This window comes from Temnothorax nylanderi, unplaced genomic scaffold (genome assembly GCF_030848795.1).
Source record: "Temnothorax nylanderi isolate EJ_2023f unplaced genomic scaffold, tnyl_v1.0 TNYL_tig0016_pilon, whole genome shotgun sequence".
NCBI classification, from domain to species: Eukaryota; Metazoa; Arthropoda; class Insecta; order Hymenoptera; family Formicidae; genus Temnothorax; species Temnothorax nylanderi.
In genome coordinates, this window is record NW_027249078.1 from 936,256 (window position 1) to 959,864 (window position 23,609).

Below are 23,609 nucleotides of genomic sequence, written 5' to 3' on the forward strand. Positions count from 1 at the left end.
AAAAAAGTGAGGTATGTATTATCGCCGCATAATGCAAGGTCTTTTCTAAATGCAATGGCATTTCAATTACAGGAATACATGTACATGTTTGTTACGTTGAAATATGCGTGGATATATGCAAGCTGTTCTGGATTCATCGGATATCCGGTCTCGCTACAGTCGCTACAAATTCTACGGTTGAATCGGAATAAATTTTTTCTGTCTAAATATATCGAGACACTTATCGTTTTTGTGTAATTAATGATTAAGGATTTTTTTTTAGATATTTAGATATTTTGTTTTGTGTAAATAATGAATTGAAGTGTGTATCAAAAGTTCCTTATTCATTTCTGCTTTTTTACCTGTTTTAGTTGTGTTATTATTTTCAACACAATTTCTCTGTTGGTATTACACATTAATCTTCAAGTTTGCTAAATCTTTTTAAAAAAGGAACCAGCGACAATAAGTACTACAGTAATATCTTCAGCGAGCTAAGTCACCGTTATCTGCGAGAGGATATATGGATCCTGGCTGTCTCAATGAAATTCCTTTTATCGTTTTTGCGGTATCGTTCACGTGTTTGCGGCCGTACATACGTAGTGCTTTATCACTTAGCCACGGTGCGGTGAGTAAATTCTGGACATCGTGGTCCACCGACGTAAACGGTGAGCTGAGCGGGCCGAGCCACTCATAATTCAGAGTTACACGCTCGAGGACACTTATCTGCCAGGCCGGGTTAGACACTTTATGTATACGGTGAGATAGCTCTTTTTGAAAAACTGCTACTGCACGCATAAATACACTGCGATAAGCATCGGCAATTCATCGATGGTGTAGTTCGTGTTTTAAGAGAGGTATTAAACGTTCTTGTTCCGGAAATATAAATAATATCAAGAGATTATTAAATATAAATAATTATTAATAAATTGCCTTCTGCGAAATATAATATTACGTTACGAAATCGCGACTAATATATTTTTTAAGTCAGAGTATTATCTTACGTAATTTATACTCATACATGTTTTATATTTTAAGAACTTTGTTTTTTTTTTGCGGTTTTTGAGTTCGGTGATATATCTCGAAAAGATGAGATGTCAGGCAGAAAGAGTTACATTCGTTACCTGGCGTACGAAACTCGACTGTGTTGCTGTCGACAGTGACTCGACCATCTCTCTCGACTCTCCTTAGGACAACGTCGTGCCAAGAGCCATTGTCCACGCGTGTCTTTGACGATCTTACTTTAATGGGGCCACTCCCGAGATCGACGTGCAGATAAAGATGTCCGCCAAGAATCTCGAAGGCAAACAGATCTTGCTGTAATAAGTAGAAACGGATCCATTTATATTATATTATATTGCCACTTGAACGTAAAGTAAACCATTCCTGCGTGCACACAAGTTTCCTATGATCAAAATACGTCAATGTATTTACTTTTATTATCGGTTTGACTTTTTAGTAAAAATTGATTTAATTAACAAATGGAACTATCAATTTGACAAAGTATATTTATACTTCGTACAAAGAGAAAATGGAACAGAAGGTTTCCTGAATATTTTGTGAATTGTAGCCAAATGTGAGATTTTTATTTTTCATCTATAATGTCTAAAATAAAAAGGACAGCTCATTGTCGCAATTTATTGAGTTTCTGTTACCCTAGCTAGATGGATGAAGATATATTATGTCGGCGTATCATTGTTGTTAATAGGATTACGGGTAAATGAAGATGTATTATGGCAACCCAAGTTTACCAACCATCGAAAAAGACTTGTCAACTTTGGTAAATAACGTTTGATAAATAACATCAGACCGGTTCATATTTTTTTAGAAATCCAATGCTCTATAACCCTTTCTAATAAAAAAAAATATATAATACAAAATATACAATAATTATATAAAATATTTCAATTATATCTAACTCTAGAAATTATTTAATATTCATCTATTTGTTTTTTTATAATAAGAAATTATTTTATCTCTACAAGCTTATTCTTTGCATCTATACCCATCCGGCTATAACCATTAACTTAATTTAAAAAAAAGAATAATTATAAAAATTGTGCAGTTTTCTGAATTTTATAATACATTAAAAGGAATTTAGGTATTTAGTATTTGGAAAATGTCTCAAAATATAAAATAATCGTAAATTTCAGACGCGAAGGTCGCTGACCGCCAGAACTCATCGATCGTCGGAGTGTCACAGGAGGGTGGAATTGTGCATCGATAATTAAATTACTGTCAGTCGAGTGTGCAACCGCGACTGAAATGAGTTTTGGGACAAAAGCGGGTTGTTATTTCGAAAAACGTTTTTAGTAGCCAATAATTGTTGAACGCGTAATCGCACTTTGACAGCCATATTTGGTTTCATTGTCCGAAGTCCTTCTGTATTATTCCACTTTTTTTTTTGCACAACAAATTACTCGTTTTTCGCAAATACATTAAGAGAAAATTTTAATATTTTATTGTCCATTTGATTTTCTCGTCACAATGATTATTGTAATTAAAAGGGAGCTGAATAAGGCGACGTACCCTCGTGTGCGCTCCGCTGCGGCTGTACATGATCAATCCATTTGGCTCGTTCGTACGAATTTTGAAGGATATAGTTCCGGACTTGGCGGCTTTCCAGGGTGGCAGAACCTGAAACAAATGAGACAGATGGTTTCTACTACGTCGCTCCGGGGCCTAAGGAGAAAAAAGAAGCGGTGTGGAAGAGCGGAACGGAAGAAGCCGCGTCGTCCTCGAGGAGAATGGACGAGCTAGCCTTGTCGTGCCCAGCATCCGCAATCTCTACGTGCAATCTTACGAATCCGCCATTCATCATAAAGCTCTTGAAAGAATCAGATCACTCGTTTAGGCATGAGCGACGGCGCGCGGGTGAAATTTTCGCCATCGGTATAATGTTTGCAGTGACAATTTGCGGACGTTTGTTTACTTACTTGAAATGTCAAATAGATATCTTAAATCTATCTTTTTTTAAGATAGCCGTTATTATATGAATTCAGTCGGTGCAAATATCCAATCACAATATTTGGGTAATTGTAATTGATATTTAACATCTTATGACTTAAAAGATTTTGACTGCAGTTTTAATTGCCACTTTAAAGCTGACAATGTGACGATAATCTTTCATTTAATCACATATGTAAATAAAATTGCGAATACATACAGCACAGTCGATCTTTTATGTATAAATTATTTTAAGCGATTAGTGATTAGCCGCTAAAAACATAATTCATACGCATGCACGCACACTTACACACACATGTTTTTACACTTCAGATTACTATATAGAGATAAAATATAGAGATTTGTTTTATTGGACATTTTTTTCCAATTACCAATTTTTACCTATTGCCTTCAATATTTCAAATAGTCCCAGAAATATCTGCCTGTTGCACTTTTACCGAATGCAATAGCCCTTCCTTTATCAATTGTGTATAGTGAGAATATTTTTTTCGAGAAACAAAATATTTGAAACGAGAAATATCTTCTTTTTTACATAGTACTTGTTACAGCGATTGTTTAAAGAATCAACAATGCCCGAGCGAAACGTGCGTTTCCTATCTGTACGAAATAAAAAATAAAAAAATGTATCTTTGCCAGTTCCAAGTATAAAACTCATTCCGCGCGTCAACAGTTTGCGAAATAATAAAACGTTGACAAACATGCGTGAAGAAAAATTCGAGAAAATCACAGAATTGCTACCGTAGCGAAGCGAGCGATACACACCCACACATACACACGCCCACACGTAGAATGTTTCAACGAAATCGGGGAAAACAAGGAAAAAAAATATGTCGCATTCTGCACGGACAGTATCGCGCAAAGACCGGAAATAGTTGGTCGAAATAGAGGATTGCGTTCGTATATTGCGCGCGGAGTATGTGTAGCCGTTTCTACATTCGCGAGAATAAACTCTATATCCAAATTTAAATAAAAGCATCCCGTTGTTCTTATACTACTTTTGTCCTGCAATTACGTCTTATGGGTTTTATAAACCTTTCATTAGCTTAGATGATCTTTGTTTTAATTTCTAATCAGATACTAATTCATTAATGCAAATGTAACTGCCAGTACGTAATATTACTATCTAGAACATAGTTTATTATTCGTTTCCTCCTTACTATCTTATCTGATAATCTCCGAAACATTTAAAAGATTCAGTTTCTTTTGGCGAGTATAAGCTAGTAAATTTAACTAAACTAGGTAAAGATACTTTGCTGTTCTTCTTTTATTATAAAATTTCCTTTATTTTATCTATTTCATTATTCTTTCTACCGAGTGATACGAAATTCCCGAATTAGTCTTGTAGAGAACAACGTTTTTAATTAGCAGCAATAAATAGAAAAACAAATGGGGTGTGTAAATAATAAAATACACCGGCTACAAATCCGCCTCGTTTTGTCTCTCATAAGCCCTGTGGCATCTCCTTTATTCGATTTGGCGAGCAATCGATGCAGCTGGGAGAAAAGTGTACGACGTGCCACATTATCCGCTTTGACAGTCAAAAGTGATGCAGCCATATTTAAAGTCGCGCGACGTTACACGGTTAGGTGCGCTTTTTGAATAATGCAGAGCACGCCTAACCGCTATGAATCAGCATCAGACGAAATGGGCCCTCCCGTTGTAGCTCATACTTCTTCTCTATCTTTTCAGCTCCGTAAAGATTCAGCATAAGCAACCGCAAGATGCTGTCGTAAGAATACGTCTGTTTTTCGCGTTTTCTTATGCCGAACGATTTGTTGCTTTATTTTATAAAAGAACAATTACATATATACATGTATGTCTCATCATTTTCGCATAAAATTAAATGCATATTTACTTTTACAAAACGCTGGTCATTCCATCCGACAGTTAAATGCCTGTTTCGAGGCATTGTTTAATTATATGCAGACAATATATTTATTAAACTTTTTAGAAAGATGTTGATAATAATATAAAAATTTATAAGAAGATATAGAAATAAAGCTGTTCGGGCCTAGAAAAGAGAGAGTGCAGATATAATACTTTATAAACTTATGCCAAGGGAAGATCAGAGTTTAAAAAATAACGACGACGAAATAACACACAAAGAGCGATTGTTTCTTTCCTTTTGCAACTAAGGCGAAAACAACGCCCGTATGAAGAGGCATTGCCTCTGTCATAATTAAATGAGGCACCTGGCGAGATATTTGCAATCTAAAAGAGTCGTCGGAAAAAACGGGCTGGCTACTTTCCCGGCTTTCTTCTTTCCTCCCCTTTCTTTTTTTTTGGTTTAAATGCCATGCGGTAATTAGGCTACTTCGTACAGGCCATCTGCGGAACAAAGAACGGCCAGCAATATCTTTCAATTGAAACAGAAATGAACAAAGGATTTCGTCCGTCGCCGTTAATCAACGGCCAATGAGATGGCCGTGGCTCAGCTCGATCCCTCCATGTCGCTCTTCAAATACTTGCTATATGTAATACGTGTATTTAAATTCAGAGATAAACGGCGTGTTTGTTTTAAGGCACATAAAGCGTGACCCAAAATGAGCATGGCAAAATGAGTATCGACGTTTTCTTAATTCACGATTCTCCTTCTCGCGTGAAATTTTTGACAGAAACGTTTGTAAAAAAAAATACTTCTATATTCTTAATTTTCGCAAAAAATTTTGAATAAAATGCACTTAGTAATGAAATATTCTGCATGCTATATTTCAACTGTGAGAGTCACAATTAGAGGAAAGGGAGAGGGGAGACATGGGAATGCGTGACATGGCAGGAAAAATAAATAATAAGTCCCGCCACCGAGAGTTCTCGGTCCAGCTTTCCATCCAGGGAAATTAGCCCCGCTGTCATGAAACTCCAATTACACTTCATGCCTCCAGTGTGTGCACGAAATCCGCATATTCCCCGGACGCTCAAATTTCATACTCGCAGAGAAGAATCTCAAGAAGAATAAACAAGCGTATCTTCTTTTTGGCGAAAGAATACGCGATAATAGATAAACAGTCGAAAAGCGATTCAAATAAAGCGATATTAAAATAACCACCGGCTTTCTCAACCCCGATCTAAAATCAGTTACTAAAATACTTGGAACATTACGTACATCAGTATAGAGATTCCAGAGAGTCTGAAATACCGAAAGTCCGCGAGATTGATACTGCCCGCAAAAGCATCCACACGCAAACGGAAAAACTTTTTCCAATTTCACCTTTGGGAACGAACCCGTAACTTGCCGCGAGACTTTGAGACGGTTATCTTGAACCTGGAAACTTCTCCTGCAATACGAAGAAGAAAACAGGTTCTATGCATGATTTTCCTCTGGATGTGTGGAAATCCGACGCGAGAACAATAAAACGTCCGCGTAGTTTTAGTAGATACTACTGTAAAGTTAATATTGGTACACAGCCTCTGCACCGAACTTCCCAATTATTAATGTCATGTCCCAATATAAATGTCAAAGATCATATACAGACCTTGGGTTCTTTATGTGGTACATTGTACATCTTCGAATTATTTTTATATGTAAAATTATCACCTTTCTCCGGTTGGTGAACCAACCGGACCGTCAATGAATGTATAAACGCGGAATCTTCACTTTAACTTCTGCATCAATATTCGATGTGCGGCGTAACATCCGCAGTAATATTGTCTGAGTAACAATGAATATTTCAGGAATACGTCATCAACGTTATACGCGAATACTAGGACTTAAGCACGTTCGTAACTATATTAATCGCGGTCGTAGGAGGAGTAGAAAACCACAAAATTGCAAAGGTCGGACGGTCAGTGGCAAAAAGATCTATGACGACAACGAAATATAACTGCGGTAAATCTCCTTTAAGTTTCATGGCAATCTTCCTAAATTTTTTCCCCCTGAAGAATCGAAGAGATCGATCTCGGGTGACTCGTTCTCGGGTGCCATATCTTCGAGACTCTTCTTCGGGTACTTCTTACGTTCTTCCGCCGCGCCGGAGCGAATATCTCTCCGAACAACAACTCCGAAGACCGCGCCGGAGTACGGTACTTCTACGCCCCCCCTCTCTCTCTCTCTCTCTCTCTCTCTCTCTCTCTCTCTCTCTCTCTCTCTTTCTCTCTCTTTCTCTCTCTCTCTCTCTCTTGTTCATTCCGGGACTTTTTCGTTCTCGCTTTCAACAAGTTTCCGCAGGACACGCGTTACCGTCGAAAACGGCTTTCAACCATGATCCCTCTTAACAAACGAACAAGCGAACTGCCGAGCTGTGACCCGGAACGCGATTACTTTATGATCGATAGCATCGTTTTATTAACTGATAAATTTGAGCGTTACAATAATGTTGCGCGTAAAACGTGCAATTCGTGCAATTTGCATAATTATATAAATTATCTATTGTCCGATTATCAGCCGATATATAAATTAACAGTAAACAGCATCGCGAATGATATCCGTATATTCTGGACGAAAATGAGCACGGCGTGTAATTGTAGTCATATAAATTTTCATAACAGAATTTAAATAGATATCCGCAGCATATTATGTCGCAATCCAAGAGATACCCTGATTATTTTTTCAGTATCAGATATCGTATCGATCGAATGACGATCAACGTGTCAATCAGCCATTTGCCAATATTTGCGACACTGGATATTGCATCAATTATTAAAAATAATATTCATATACGAACACACACACACACACACACACACGTCACGTTCTGTTCACGGACGCGTAGGCTCGATCATGGATCTCGTTATATCTCGACATTCCTCGAGAATTATGCGGAGATACCGGGTATCTCATCCGACCGAGGCAGTCGCGCCCGAGAAATTCATCTCGAGCTAGTTCGCTGCACAAAGTGGCGCTTCGTCGAGGATATTTCATCCCGAAACTAGCTACATCCTCCATTCACCCTTCTGCCTGCCCGCTACGCCTCACCTTTTCCGCGAAACTCTCGGCCGAGTAGACGATCAATTAGAAAAGTTAAATTACTTTCTGAAATAAATTATTTACTAATCCGCGGGTGATACCCTTTCGTGCGCCCCATCCATTTTACGGCTCACCAATTCTCTCGAATTCTCGCGTCTGTCAGCAAATGTCAATTATGATTATGCGGGTTTTATGGCGAGTGTTGCCGATTAGCTTTTATACCGTGAGCACTTCGGCTGTTTCAGAGTCTTTCGGAGAGATCTTTTCTTCGTGCGATACGGAAGGGACATCGTAAAAGTTTATATCATGAAATTAGTGAAATTACTCTAAAGCAGTATACAATAATTATCAATACATTAAAAGTTTCAGTTGAAATTCTGAAGTTAATTAATCACTTACGACAACGCTGCACTTGAATCTTAAGCGAAGCGCAGCTTGTCAAAACGGTTAAAAAAAGGGTGCTTTCAGGATTGATAAAGGAGAAAAATGCGTCCAGGACGCAATCCAGAAAAGTAAATAGACAACCTGTTGTGCGGGCAGGTAGGTCATGTCCACGTGGGAGTACCTGCCAGCCATCTGATTGCGTTACACGACCCACGAGGATTTCCAGCGAATGGAAATGTGTCAGCGTGCAGGCAATATCGGGAGCTATCGGATAACATGTCGGAACGTCTCCTTCTTGGCGAACCGATTCTGACGGATTAAGGTCGCCTGGTACATATACGCGTAGGTTGGCTGATTAGTTTCCCCAACTACGTCAACGTGGATCGTCTGGCGTACTCATCTAAACTAATCGTCGCGCTCGTCCGATTATATGTAGAGTTATTTCGTCCTAGTCGTGTACATTGCGAAGTTAATTATGCCGGACTAGCTAACTGTGCCACTTTCATCATATGTTAATTGCTCGTAGGTTATTAAAGATGCATCGCAATTTTTTTCAGGAGAATCTCACGGTAGGAAAATATAGCTCATGACTCATACAGTATTACAACCTCTTCAGATAATGCGACAGATATTGAACTTCCTTTTTTGAAATTGTAAATTAAATTATGGAATTATTCCGACTGCTCGTGGACAGAGCGGTACGAATAGTAATTAAAGGTAACTGATCAAAATGACGTACGCGGAATGCAGGCAATAAATGTTACACTTTGATATAACATGTACTAATTCATAACGATAATCGGGATAACGATATACGCGATTGGCGGTTCAATTATCCGCTATTTTAAACGTCACACATGACAGCCTTTGTACATATTAATTCACGTTCTGTGTTTGCCTGTCGAGCTCCGAGCAAAGCTATCCAGAGTTCAGAAACCGCAAGCTGCTTCCTGCAAGCTACTCCAAGTCTGATGCGCGAAACGTTATAGCCCGGCTTACAACCGCAGTAACTGTGTCGTGCTCCGTAACACGGTGGCTTTGTTAAAAGTCAAGTGTTTACGCTCGGGGCTCGTATCCCGCCTCAAAAGATCGATTAAATGATCTCTCACCTGCAAGCTCCATCGATGATGAAGAGCAGGTCCACGCGAGCGATCAAGAATCCTGAAATACATCGTAGACAACTCGGGAAGACTGAGTCGAGGGAAAAAAACGGGACTTCTCCTAAAACTTGGGAGCAAGGATTTCTTTTAACACTTTTTAACACACATTTGAATATTGGCCGAGAGAAGCAAGAATTATGTCATATTTCGGCATAAAGCTCGTTTTAAGCGATCTATAAATTACGGCAAAGTTTAGAACAGAACTATATATATGTAATATAATTTTGATATGTCGTATAATACAGAAGATGATGGAATCAGACTTAGATATAAAATCTATGAGAAGTAATCTAAATCAGCACATGTGTGCAGCCATGTAATTACATGTATCATATAGTTATAATTCACAAGTAATGTAACATTATTTTCTTGTGCATGATTATTATGGTTACAATATGATATGTAAAATTATGGATAAAATCCTAAATTTAATTCTCAATTAGGAATTGTTTAAAATAAATTTGGGATAAGTATAAGGGTCAAAATTTATTAAGTGTAAAAAGGATTGGAAGAATCAAATATTGGTAAAATAATTTGCCAATTGTATCGATCTTTAAGTAAATAAATAAACATGTTCGATTCAGGTTTAAAAAGAAGATCCACTCGAAGCCCAAAGATATATTGATAAAAGAAACGTGTATAATACAATCTCATAAGTTCAAGAAGAAATCTCAAAGAGAAAAAAGATAGGGCAAGAGACGAGTACCCTGGGGGTTGTTGCCGGAATGAGGTGGGGTGAAGGAACTTTTGGCACGGAGTAATCGAAAAATATATATTCAAAGTTATTCCAAGTGTTTTCTTACCCAGAGCCCCACCGTGTTGCAGCTGCGCAAGAGTTACGATATTGGTGTCGTGGTTAGTGTGCGCGGCATACATATACGACGAGGCTAAATAGACGAGAATTTAGGGCGATCTCATTCGCGAGGGATGGGAGAAACAAAGTGGAACGTGTACACGATCATGTTACGTATGTGTATGTTGCGTGTCTGCATCGTGTGAAACGACTGTGAGACGGGCTGAGACTGATTCTGGAATTTATTATTGATTATGGTATATTTCGATCGATTTTTGAAACATCTCTCTCTCTCTCTCATACACATACACACTTCATATCTTTTTCCCTCTCTTTCTCTCTTTCCGTATCTTTTCGATAGACATTATTATATTGATAATATAACGCGTTTTTCCCATTGTTGCCGAGTAATGCTGATACAGTGATTAATACTGTAGACACAGTATGATATATTTGTGTAACTTACAATTAGTTAGAAGCAGATTTGAAGTTTCTAACAACGTTGTTAGATAACGTAGTAAATTCCATGAACTGTAGAAACCTTTAATTTAATTAATATTTTAACATCCACTTATATATTTTAATAATATAATCGATGATAATATATGTATTAAATATCTTTTGTCTATATGCTTGATCTTTATAATTTTTATTACAGATTATTTTTATTTTGCGATTATAAATATAACAATAGAAAAGAAAATGTCTACACGTTTGTACTTAATATCCAAGTGTTTTCCAATTTTTATTATAATTACATTATTCATTATTATATTGCATATTAACTTTATTAAATTTTATTATGCTACAACGTAAATTATATGCATTGCAATTATAAAGCGTATCGAATAAACGTGATGTAGACAACTTTTTTATAATTGTACATATTTAAATCTATGCTTTGAAAAATTATGTCTGTTTTATTATATATTTAGACAAAAATTAATTTAATAATTACGTAAAGATTAATTTAATTACAAATAAACGTAACAACTATAAAGTCTGAAATAATTCATTATGTTACAAATTTTAAGATGAAAATTTTAAGATTTGTAATATTAAATCTTATAATTTTAAAAGACTCGACTCAATTCAATCTGCTTCTTAGTGTATGTTTTTCGTGAAACAAATATATTTCAGCATAACCGGTAACAGTGGGGGGGGGGGGGGGCAATCGACGTCGATCTGCTCTTTCGTCCTGAAAATACAATTAGACGTAATATTTGGCGTCAACATGCAGGCGGGTGCTTTTCGTTCGTTCTCCTTTCCTCATGCAGCTTGGTGCTCGAGCTAAAGGCAATTGTCAGACGCTCATTGATCACTCATTCCGTGAGGCAGAGAGGATGATTCGATGAAATGATCCACTATTCATTACCGATCAGTTAAAACCAGAACGAGCTTTAATCTGTTAAATGTTAATCACACTCTCCGAGAAATTCAATTTTATTAATCGCGCTCACAGTCATTTCAAAGTAGATAAAATGGATTCGAGTCGCGATCGACAATTAATTTATAAACTCGTGCGGAAAATACTTTTATTGCAAGAAGATTGCTTATCTATATCTTTACTTCTTTCTTTAAAAAAGGAAATAACGATATTTCTTTTTCTTTCGAGGAATAACAAAAAATTTCAGTCTAGCTCCGAATCAGATCGTATCATACGCGTGCAAAGATATTACAGATCACGTTGATGACAGAGATGATGGTAAGAGGAACGTAGATTGTTGCGTGCATGTGCAATGACCAGTGGTGTACCTATAGAGCTAGCTTAAGTGTTATGTGCGTATATTATTCACGCGTGAGCTATGTACATATTGTGGCTGATCTCCTAACCATTCTCAAGAAAGAGCTCATGAAAAGGATTATCTCGATACGACGATTAAAGGAAAAATTGAATGTATAACAGAAAATACGCTGTTAATTATATAATTCAAGAATCAACACTATGTTTTGAAATTATGTATTCATATACGTTCGTAGCAGCTAACGATTAAATATCTTATTGTTTATAGATGTAATATATAATAGCGATTCAAAGTATCTCTCTCGTTCTCTCTCTCTGTTGTCTTAAAGATTTTCACAAACTCAGCAAAAGATTCTGTGTCGTATCAATCATCCTTTTCACAAGCTGCGTGTCTTTTTGATAGAAATAAAGAGAAGAGAAAAGAGAATAGCAGAAATAGAAATAATAAAGTTGGACGTAGGACGAGAGTCGTATCAATAAATAGGATAGATGCATTCAAATATTGAAACATTCGATCGTTCCAATATCCCACGTGACTTTCTAAAATTATATGTATACGAAGACTCACGATATCCATATATTAATAACTGAAGTACTAATTCATAATATATTGACAGCGAATAATTATAAACGTAGCAATTGCAATAATATATTGTATAATATAAATACATATACCTACTTTTTAAATTTAATTTCATTAATTTGCCTAATTTTCCTATCATTTTTTATTGTCATTTATCTATTATTATTTTATTTTATCAAATTATTACACTATAAATTTAACACAATTAAAATGAACGATTCATAAAATCTAGCATAATTAAGTTATTAAAAATTTTTTATTGTACGTAGCAAAAAATTGTTACTTTTTCGATTTGTGAATTGCAAAATTTACGTCACTCGTATAAGTATTTTTGTAGTATTTTTAAACCGAGCAATATTGTACAAGCTTCTTTCGTAGAGAAAACACGGTTTTCTTAAAGAAACCATTATTATCGTCATAAGAAACAGTATCGTGCACGTTTGGTATTTTTGTTTTATCTACAAATCAACAACATGCCACAAGAAATTCAATAACAAGAAATTCTCTTAATCTTATATTGTGACATCACACGTCTATACATATGTATTTCCGAAGAAAATCTTGAAATATATTTGAACATTTTTATCTTTCTATTCAGTCACTATTCAGCATCTTTTTGAAGATCGATCACAGGAAGAAGAAAAGAAGAAGAAAAAAGAAGAAGAGGAAGATAAAGAAGAAGAAGAAGAAGAAGAAAAGGGAGAAGAAGAAAAAGAAGAAGAAGAAGGTGCTCTGGTGACCACTCCTCTCTAAGAAGCTAAGTTCTCGCGTGAAAGTTAGCCAATTAGGTATATACAGGTGCGTGTCCGGGCCAAACGAGAGCTCGCGAGCTGAGCTCTCAGCTTCATCTCTTTCACTTGCTGATTTTTTTTTTCAAGCTTTTGGATACTGAGGCTTACCAGGTGGGACTCTGGGCTGGTGAAGGTGACCAAAGCGCCGTGGAGTCGCCTGTTTGCCGTTGATCCGGCCTTCTTTAAAATGGCAGTCCAATAGCGTGCGTTGGCCCAAGTTCGACCACGTGTGGGCGCACGAGGGTCAGCAACATCGAGAATCGATTTTAGAATGATCGGCGTCGCATGCGTTTTTTTTTGCGCGACGTATGCGTTCATTGCGTGGTGCATGGTTCTTAACCGTCGGTGCCAGTTTTATGTTAGAAAAATGTTAATAATCTCTCGCTTCTATTTACGCAATTAATCTTAGTGCGTGTATCAGTCCGAAACAGAAAATATACATTGTTTCGGTGTTTATAAAATAATGGCTGATTTAATATTTATGCAAAATATAAGTAAAAAGAAAATAACTATATACATAGATTGCAAAGTGTGAGTTAAAATTTGATTTTCATCCTTTTTATTTTTTCACATCGCAATATTAGTTTCACGACGTGAGAGAAAATTGCAAAGTCGGAGAATGTATTTTGGCGTGAACGACGTTTTCAATATTTCGTTCTTTTCTACCAATTTGTCTCTTGCCGCGTTTCAAATGAATTTCTCGTACGCCATTCGTTTTTCGACGGGAGGAAGGAAGCCGGGACGCGTGACTGACAGCGACATTGACAGTCGATCTCGGAAATTCATTTTCGTCTAGACTTATGAGAGATACTCGTAATTTCCTACCGATTCTCCTATATGAATATTCCCACAAGGGAATTAATTTTCGAGCCTATCTGCTTTGAATGACGCGAGATCTTATCTCCCCTTTCCGCATTTGGCGTTCTATAAAACCGTCGTAATTCAAACGAAACGAATGCGAAAAGAAGGCGGCTATTTAACATATATTCTCATTTAAACTTTTAACTTCTTACCTTACGCAGAGCCGAATGCTAAATTCTAAATAAGTTGACTGCCAAGTTGCTTTGTGAACGAATAAATTGCGGACGAGACTATAAAGTTTCATTCGCGAGTGGTATAAAAGTAAGTACGACTTTTAACAGTAGTTTAAGAACGTTTATTGTTGAGCACATCCCTGGCGAATAAATCCTTGGAGGTAGCGCAACTTTCGTTCGCGAGGTTTCGCAGAAAGGGTTGACGCAGTAACCCTTGCGAATATAATTGCGCCCATCAAAAAGATATGCATATCATGAGATTTGAGTCAAACTTTTACTATTATACTTTCAGTTACTTTTGAAACACTCTTTGGTATAGCGATATATTGAGAAAAATTTGAATTTTTAAAGCAATCAACGAAGAACTGACATAAAATTAAGGTTGAAATATTTCTGATAAAATATAATTAAAGAACACTCTCTCGTGTTTCGATTTATACAAGTATCATGAATAGAAATGTAGAAGTATGCGAAAAAATACATGACGAAATATCGCTTTCTTTTTTTTGCTAACTTTCCCGTTGTTGAATTAGCGGAAAAGAGAGCGGTTTTAAATTATATATGAAGAATACTTTGTTAAAAATTTTTACTACCATCGAAAGCACGACAAGCGCACTTAGCTCCTTTCTAAGCAACCTTTTGTAGGACGGAGCGCGCAACGAGCCGTCTCCGGAACGAAACGAGTATAAGGCGCATCGTTAAACACGTCGCGGGGTATAATGCGTCACTTTAAGACGAGAATTATCTTTCGGGCGGTATAACGAGAGGAGTAAGTCGCTGAAAGTCCCGGTGGCAGGGGGTTCGTGTCGGCACATCGTGCCCGGGCATTAAGGTGCTTGTCATAAATATGAGGAGACACGCGTTCGTCTTGAATACCCGTAAAACTTCTGCAGCGAGCCGCAGAGTTCGCGCACAAAATGAGAGCGTCGCGAAATTACGCGAGCGCGAGTAAATTTACCGGTGGAAAACGAATGACGGCGCTTCCCGTCCGTAAATAACGTGATGAGTTTAATGTGTGGAGCAACGTGATATGAAAGTACGGCGGGAAAGTGAGAGCGATAACGATCGGATCGATATTAATACGTCCCGGCATCAAGATTCTCGATATTAAAAACCAAAACATCGACGGAAATATATGAGCATTCCGGAGTCGAATCTAAGTACACGAGAAATACCTTCGGTATACCGCGGTGGAATAAAATACACCTGTGCTGGGGGATTTAATATCGCGGCCATCTCTCGTCGAGACGCTTTCGAGACGTCACGTAAGCTCGAGCTACTCGAGGCTTAGCGATTTCGTGACAGATTATGCCGGATTATTCGACGAGCACGCACATGAATAAGAAAATATACCTGGATCCGACTTAACCCAGATACCAGCCAATTTTGCGCGAAGGTCTTTAGAAAATTTCGCCGCGCATCCTTTTCATCGTTCGCCGATTTTCCGCGTCTTTCCAGGAAGATCGTAAAGTTACAAATGTGCCTTAAGTGGCGCAGAACGCTACTGATTTCTTGGTAAATTAAACACAAAATACTTCAATATAATTGCGAGGTTTTTTATTCTGTTGCGGAGTTTCAAACTTGACTGAGGTTGAGAATTAACATCGCGGAATGTTTAATTAACGAACGGGAGCGATCGTTACCGATAAATGTAGTTTGTACACGTCAACTCGTACACGTAGATTTCAGGTTAGTTCTTTCTTCCCCGAGCGATTTGTATTGCGCTCTCCTCACAGATGTATTTACAATTTAATCAGTGAATTATAATCAACACATAATATGCAAGTAAAATCGTTATATGCATAAAAAGACTATTGAACATTTAATGAAGAGAGTTCGATGATAATTTACCGCTATTCATTAATAATCGAAGACAATACGAGAACCATGTTTTCATAACATTATTTATTAAATAATATGAATAAATTTATCTCCCTATATCCCAAAGTGGGACAACAGCGCTGTAGCGTATCATTTACAGCCCATGTGAGAAATATCATTATCCATAAAGCATTATTTAACATAATGAAAGGATAAATATTTTCGACACTTCAATTTCTGACATTTGGCGTCTAATTTGTACGTCCGATTTTTAATTAAAGTGCGTTTATTCTCAAACCGTTTTAATACTTTTAGAAAATGGATATTATTCGGTATTAAAATTGTAAAGAGCTTGTACATGTGTACTGTCCATGTTTCAAAATAAACTCCTCAATTAGAATAATATATCGGATATCATTAACGACAAATATATTCAACAAATTAATATCCCTTGTTTGAATAACGTTTCGCAACGCATTCGACAGTGCCGCGAAATTTAGTCACCGTAGAAATTAATTATTATGCTACCTGTAAACATTACACTCGCGCTTATTAATTCTTGAAACTCGGTCGCCCTCTAGAGAAGTTCACTCGGTTAATTAAAGCAGTACCGAAAACGGCTGGCGCGTTAATTAAAAGGCGGAAGGAGCGTCTTACAACCGTCCTGATTGCTGGCACTATGAAACGGAAGGGACGTACGGTACTCGGCTGCGAGTCCTTCAAGGAAGATCAAGCTACTCAAAGATGGAACGTAAGAAACAAATGGAGCATTGATTTAGAAATGCTGTTAACGTCAGAATTCAAGGAGAGGAAGCGATTTATTAATATGAAATAATAAAATAATATTCTCTGCGTTTGAACGTACATGTATCTTGTACACATATGTGTATTTCTGAGTCAAGACATATTTAGAATAAAATAATTCAATAATACAGTACAAATTATCAGGTTCACTCTATTTGTATAAAAATAACTATTTTTGAAATTGGGTTATTGGGTTATAAAAGATAAAAGTGTTCCTCTTGATATAAGTAAATTAAATTACTGAATAACATATTTCATCTTTTTAAATAACCGTATAGATTTTTATTTCGATGAAAATAATCAAATGTCAATAATTTACGAGTTAAAAGTAAGTGGAAATAAAAAAGACTTTATGCGAAAAATATTTTCGGATTAATGATAAATAACAAAGTTTTATTTTTGATTTAGTATCAAGTGGACTTCGAGGATATTTAATGCTGAAAATTAAAAAGTTATGAAAAAACTGTAGAGTCCAATTAAACTTTTCTTAAAGAAAAAAAATCTGTCAAAGAGTGCACTCCTAAAGCTTGGCGACCTATTTTAAGATCGCTTTTATAATAAGATTTATTTGTTAGAGTTGTTCTTCCTACTCATTGTTAAATAAAAGATTTGAGGAAAATAGTTTCGAGTATTCTTCATAACTCAGGAAGGAAGAGTGTTTTATTGGAGAATTTCCTATTATGCAACGGACTGAAAGAAACAGAGCATTTTACGAGTTATTGACTGATTTATCAAAAGCGTGGATTTGTCGACGGAATGCGAAATCATAATTTCCCTGAAAATCGTTATATCCGCCCGAGCTGAGCGCAAAATTTACGAATGCGGCCTGGATTTACCCACCGAGAATCGTGACTCGTAACTCTCGATCAAGCGTATCACGAGGTAACTATCGATCGAGGTGAACCACCTACATTGCACAATGCGAACATGTAATTACTTAAAAAGAGCAGCGTGATCCGTGAAAGTATAATATTATTTAGCTAACTCAACAGATCTTTTTAATAAGTTACGTTTTATAATCTTTAATTGAATAATTTTTATATACATTATTAGATTGATGTAGAAGGTTCATTACATTCGTTTAATTAAATTAGAAACAGAATTTTCATCAATTTTTATCTAAATTAATCACATTAAATACTAATATATTTTTTTCTAGAAAATAGCTTTTTAAACTCTGCCTTTTTTGAAAAAAAGGTGAGAATATTTAAATCAATAACTTTATTTATAGCAACTAAAGAGAAAAATGTTTTAATGCATAAAACATCAATCAATAAGCATTACCATGCAATTACCGACAATATACACAAAAACTCTAGAATAATTCAGTGAACTTTTGATGATACGCGGCTTAATTGCAATATCGTTGTTTCGAAGGCACAAAAGCCTCAATATGTAGCGAAGATAAAATCGGCTTATCGCGCGTGCATTGTGGGAAACTTGTGCGAATAAGAGAAGCAAATGCGCGTGAAAGCGTAGAGAGTAGAAGGAGAGGAGGAGAGACAGGGAGAAATCAGGGATGTAGGCGAGACGAGCGGTACACCCGTACTATTCTTTCCCGACACTTTTCCCAGATATAACCCCGTCGCGAGCTTTCTCGTCCATTTATCCTCGCGGTGCACTTCGCACCCAGTCCCGACAATGTTTTATTTAGCAGGGACGTATATTTTCCGGCCGGCCGAGATTCGTCGTCTATCCGGGCGAAAATGTTTGGAAAGGACGAGCAAAAGCGGTCGAGAAGGGAGAAAGAGTGAGACCAATGCAGGGAGAGAAAGGAAAAAAAGAATACCGGAGAGAATGAAACCGAAGGGCTAATCTCGTTGAATAACGACGACGTTTGCGCCATCGTAACGGCGACACGGTTGATTCCCTATACCTTCCTGATAGAAATGATATCGTAAATCGCCAAGCGTAAAACTGTGCGCGTGAGAAGCCACGGAATAAAATCATAAATGCTTGTTCAATTCCTTTGCGGTGGGGGCGAATGCTGCGAGATCTTTGCGAGATTGCTGCGCGGATTGATCTCGATGGGATTAACGTCTCGTTCGAGTGGAAACGGAGGAAATGCAAAAGAAAGAAATTCAATTGATGTGAAGTATATTTCGAAATTATTTAAATCAAATCTTGGCAGCATAATTTCAATATTCTTGTATAATTTAGATACAAGATACTGAACGAAAATATCTATCACTTTGTACGACTTAAATAATTAACAAAAAGTGTGTAAAAAAAGAAAATACAGATTGAGTTACACAAATCTCCAGTAAAAAAGATCAGTGGTTTTTCTATGTAACTGAGGTGTAAAATCCACATTCTGCTTTGAATCGATAACAAACGTGTCGCATTCGTCAAATCCGGAGAGTCACTCGAGACTCGTAAGCTTTTTGCCCCGCCGTTTATAGGCAGAGGGTTGCAAAATAGGAGGTTGAATCGTTCTCGAGTTAACCGGGGGAATGGGAAGCTAGAGGGATTGTGTCGAGGAACAAGCGTGAATCCGAGAAAGGGGATTCGCGGTAATTCGCGCGTCTTTGCCTAATTGGATTACTGGAGATTCCAGTGTTTTGCTTATAAAGGCATACCGTGCATTCCCGGTCGGCCGAGCATTTCCGGGGTTCTTGCTATGGGGCGCCCGATTTTTGCCACGTTAGCTTCGTCGTTTTGTGGCGTGCGGAAACAATTCTTATTATTAAATTGTATTTCGCGGCGAAACGCAGACGAAAACGGGAATTGTGGCAGCGGAATACAAGATTAAATTTATTTGACTATTTGACACGACCGGCCAACACAAGCAATTTCATCTATTGACGTCACGCAGTTAGCTTAGGCAGTCTTTGTCGTTTGCAAGACTTTAACTAATTTTATTACATCGCTGGGATGCTTGAAATATTGTATATTTGTACAAGTGATAAGAAAACATTTGCGAAATGTTTTATTTCTCTCTTCGTTCTTTTCAGATTAGTATTTTATCTTTCCTGGACCATTCTTATTGCTGACATAAGAATTGTAACAGTAACACGAATAATACTTAGATATTTTTTGTATAAAAGAGTCTCTCTCATAATTTACTACAAGTAGAATTATATTTTACTGTTTGTTGCTTCTTTATCCTACACTCGTAAATTAAATCTAAGAAATTTTTGAAGAATGACTCTGCTGCTGGCATTCTGTGCATTTTGCATTTATAACATGTACCGCAAGCAACCATGTAATATTGCGAAAACGACTGCAACCTGGTTAATAATATGTTGCCCAGCTCGGCGGTAATTTTGCGAGTTTTCTACTTTAACTGGAATTAACTTTCCGCTAATGGCGCTTGCTCTGTTGCTGCAGTAAATAAGTGAATCGGGACGTCCAGCTTTCGACTTCCTCGACAACGAATTTTCATGATCTATGCAGGCACGTAAGGCAAACTTTGCGGCATGTAAAACTATACGTTTTTTTAACGAACTCTTAAAAAAAAATTTAACACAATAATTCATATATTATCTATGTATAAATAATAACTGTATTAATAATTTTCAAAGAAAACTAAAGGACGATATTCGTTATAAAAATAATTAATTTTGGCAATATTAAAAAAATTAGTAGCCATAATTGAACATTTATTTTATGGAAATTGCCCGTTTCGTTAATTATAAATCAAGGTGCGTTATTAACGACACTAATTTCGTAGAAGCCGGAAGGGAATGGACGGATGAAAAAGTGCAGCCTCGTAGTTAGCTGATGCATGTAGCCACGTGTGCAACGGGAAACGGGATAGCTATATGACTCTATGGTACATTAGATGGCCGAACACGGGAAGTTCCGTAGAATAAATCAGGGACGCGTTGCCGTGTAGACGAGGAAAATCGGCGTGTAACAACAGCGATGCATCCAACGCGCTCGTACTGCAAATGTGTTCGGTGCACGTAATGCAGCAGAGGGAACAAGAACCCACCGCGCGCGGCCGTATACGTACGCCGCAAAATGTAAAAAAAATTCTATGCCAGATTTCGCAAAACCCTTTTCGCTTTTGCATTGTCGTTGTAATCTGTAGTGTTCGCCACATAACAATATCGATTTTACTTTAACCTTAAATGACATAAGATAATTATATTCACGTTTTTCACTCAAATTATTCTTAAATTTTTGTACTGTAATTCTGTAATACCCCGAAAAGAATTACGGAAAATCGATCAAATGTCATTTTTAATTGTTAATAGCAAGTACAATTTGCTTTTGACAAATGAAAATGACAGAATTAATATGATAATGCGATAATGCAGATACTGTGCGATGGGAGTAATTTCGAGTATAACGAGTTTCAATTAAAATAACCGAGCTATAAATGACGACGGGCGCCCTTTCACGGTTAAATTAATATGTAAATAACTTCAAATTTATATAACTTTAAACTATTTCGATATTAGTGAGCAGTAATAGTTTTTTTGTCATGTTCTCGTACACATACATACTATATATACATATTTTGTTGTAACAAGTTTCTTGGAAAATATAGTAAGAAATATAAATGAAAGATCCACGATAAAATCTCAATACGAGTATATTCGACGAATCTGGGAATAACTTTAGAGGACACCCGAGCAAGGCTGTAGCAGTTTTCGATAATTAAAACGTAACCACTGTAACGTCTGCATTGACGTTTGCTTGGACTACTGCGCCATCCAGCAAACGAGCGCTTCGATCTGGGAGTTTCTCGCAGACGTCTCATCTACTAATTACTATCCTTAAAATAGTCCACCGTGTGGTCGCTGTGATGTTTCAACACTAATTTTCAAATGTCGCGAACGGTTGCGAACGAGGATAAAGTGCAGTAAAATGTCATTCGATGATCCTTAAAATCCTATGAACTCTAAAATTAATGAGGTGCGGCAAACGGAAAACATGCAGAATCAAAGACCCATTGGGCAAAGAAATCGTGAATTTACGAAATGAGTAATTATAATGAAGCGATAAATCGATTCTCAGGTCTGTACGTCTAAAAAACAATATTGTAGATATAATTAATTTCAGTTTTTAAATATATTTACGTATACATACGTAACGATAGCGTTTCAAATGTTAAATATTTGCGAGATCCGCGAAAATTTAATTCACTTGAAACAGAAAAAACTAGCAAAATTTTCATCGCAAAAGATCCTTCTTCAATTTTATTGCTGATACATATGCTCATGGAATAATTTACAGCGCTTTAATCTGGGTATATAGAGCATTGCAAATGCAATATCCATCGTGAGTATTGCGAGTATTATATACATATACGAAAATATATCCCCGCCCGGCCGTGACCTGGTCCTTGATTCGAGAGTAACTCGAGATGTAACGTCGATATCTGAACGCAGCAGGCATCGAAGCCTTTGATCTAATTATGAACGCGCCAACAATACCGGCATTCGTATAATTTATATACGTTCCCTTACTATTGCCAAATGGACAGGAATCTGGTGCAAATGCAGCATTACGATTATAAGCGCGGGACGCGCCGAAGATAATTGCACTTGTACGCCGATATCGATATTAATTATAACATAACTGAGCCACGAATGCGAGTGCATTGAATAACCATCTGCACGCCGTAACGACTGTAATGCGTAGATACTATCTGGCGATCGAAGATAATATCGATTGCGTTATCGTATTGATGGAGATGATCTTTTACGCTTATTAAAATTACAATGCGTAATTTCAATGATAAATGATAAAAATATTGTATTATTTATAATCGGCTCTGATATATTTTACTCATACGTATATTAGCTATATTTTAACAGTTCTATTATTAGAATAAATCTTTTTTATTTATTTTGTTTATTACTGAATTAATTTTATATTGGTATCTATGTTTTTAAATTTAATCAAATATTATCTGATATCGTTGACTACATTAAGATGCATCCTGATTGAATTATATGTTTAATTATATTGAATATTATATAATGATTTAATTATATTCCTATGCTCGGAAGCATTGATTCATTAACTCTAAGTAATGGTGCGGTGTATTTTACATTAAAGTGGCTCATGGGTATCGTACATACTACGTATGTTAAGTACCAGTGAGGGTAATTTCTTATTAAATTAAAAATCTCGATGACCCAAAGCAGTTGCAGAGGATCACGTGCGCTGGCTTCATTATCGTGTGCACATTATGCATGATAAAAAGCTGCACGATAGAATAGTGGCTTGAAGCTTAGACAGCGTGACCAAAAACTACAAATGCCAAATTTAATTTTCATTACGGATTCAGTGACCTATTTGGAATTAATTTTTCCTAAAGAAAAGCAATGAATCAATAGTTTCCGAGTGATTAACTACCAAACATAAATGACTTTTAAAGAGCTCTGTCTATCTAAAGCAATGCAAGAATATTACTTTATTAAAGAAAAACCGATTAATTAATGATTTTTTTCTAGGTCGGTTACATTTATATGAATTATTACATAATTTGCGAATAATATTCTATATTGCATTACAGTCGATACACAAAACAACGGGCGTCGTGATTTCGAGATGATCCGCATCATTTGGACTTACAAGGGGAAAAGAGCGTATCCTAGAATGGATACACTAATGCACCGGCTGCGTAAACCGCGGCGATGGAGAGCAATGCAAGAACGGTCATGCTCATAAACAAGTTCCTGCACGAGAG

The 23,609-nt window shown here is 36.7% G+C and overlaps 1 protein-coding gene across 4 annotated transcripts in view; it reads right to left on the reverse strand.

The window, feature by feature from the left end:
• The window catches only part of Nrx-1 (neurexin 1), a 204,550-nt gene that overhangs the window by 55,234 nt on the left and 125,707 nt on the right, over positions 1 to 23,609 (reverse strand). For 3 of the 4 annotated variants that reach the window (XM_071698595.1, XM_071698594.1, XM_071698597.1), the window contains 3 exons: positions 13,410 to 13,481; positions 2,506 to 2,613; positions 1,101 to 1,293 (listed from right to left, as the gene is read on the reverse strand). In XM_071698595.1, coding sequence (XP_071554696.1) covers positions 1,101 to 1,293; positions 2,506 to 2,613; positions 13,410 to 13,481 — 373 coding nt within the window. The remainder of the gene's footprint in view (positions 1 to 1,100; positions 1,294 to 2,505; positions 2,614 to 13,409; positions 13,482 to 23,609) is intronic. The other variant, XM_071698596.1, reaches the window with a different exon arrangement.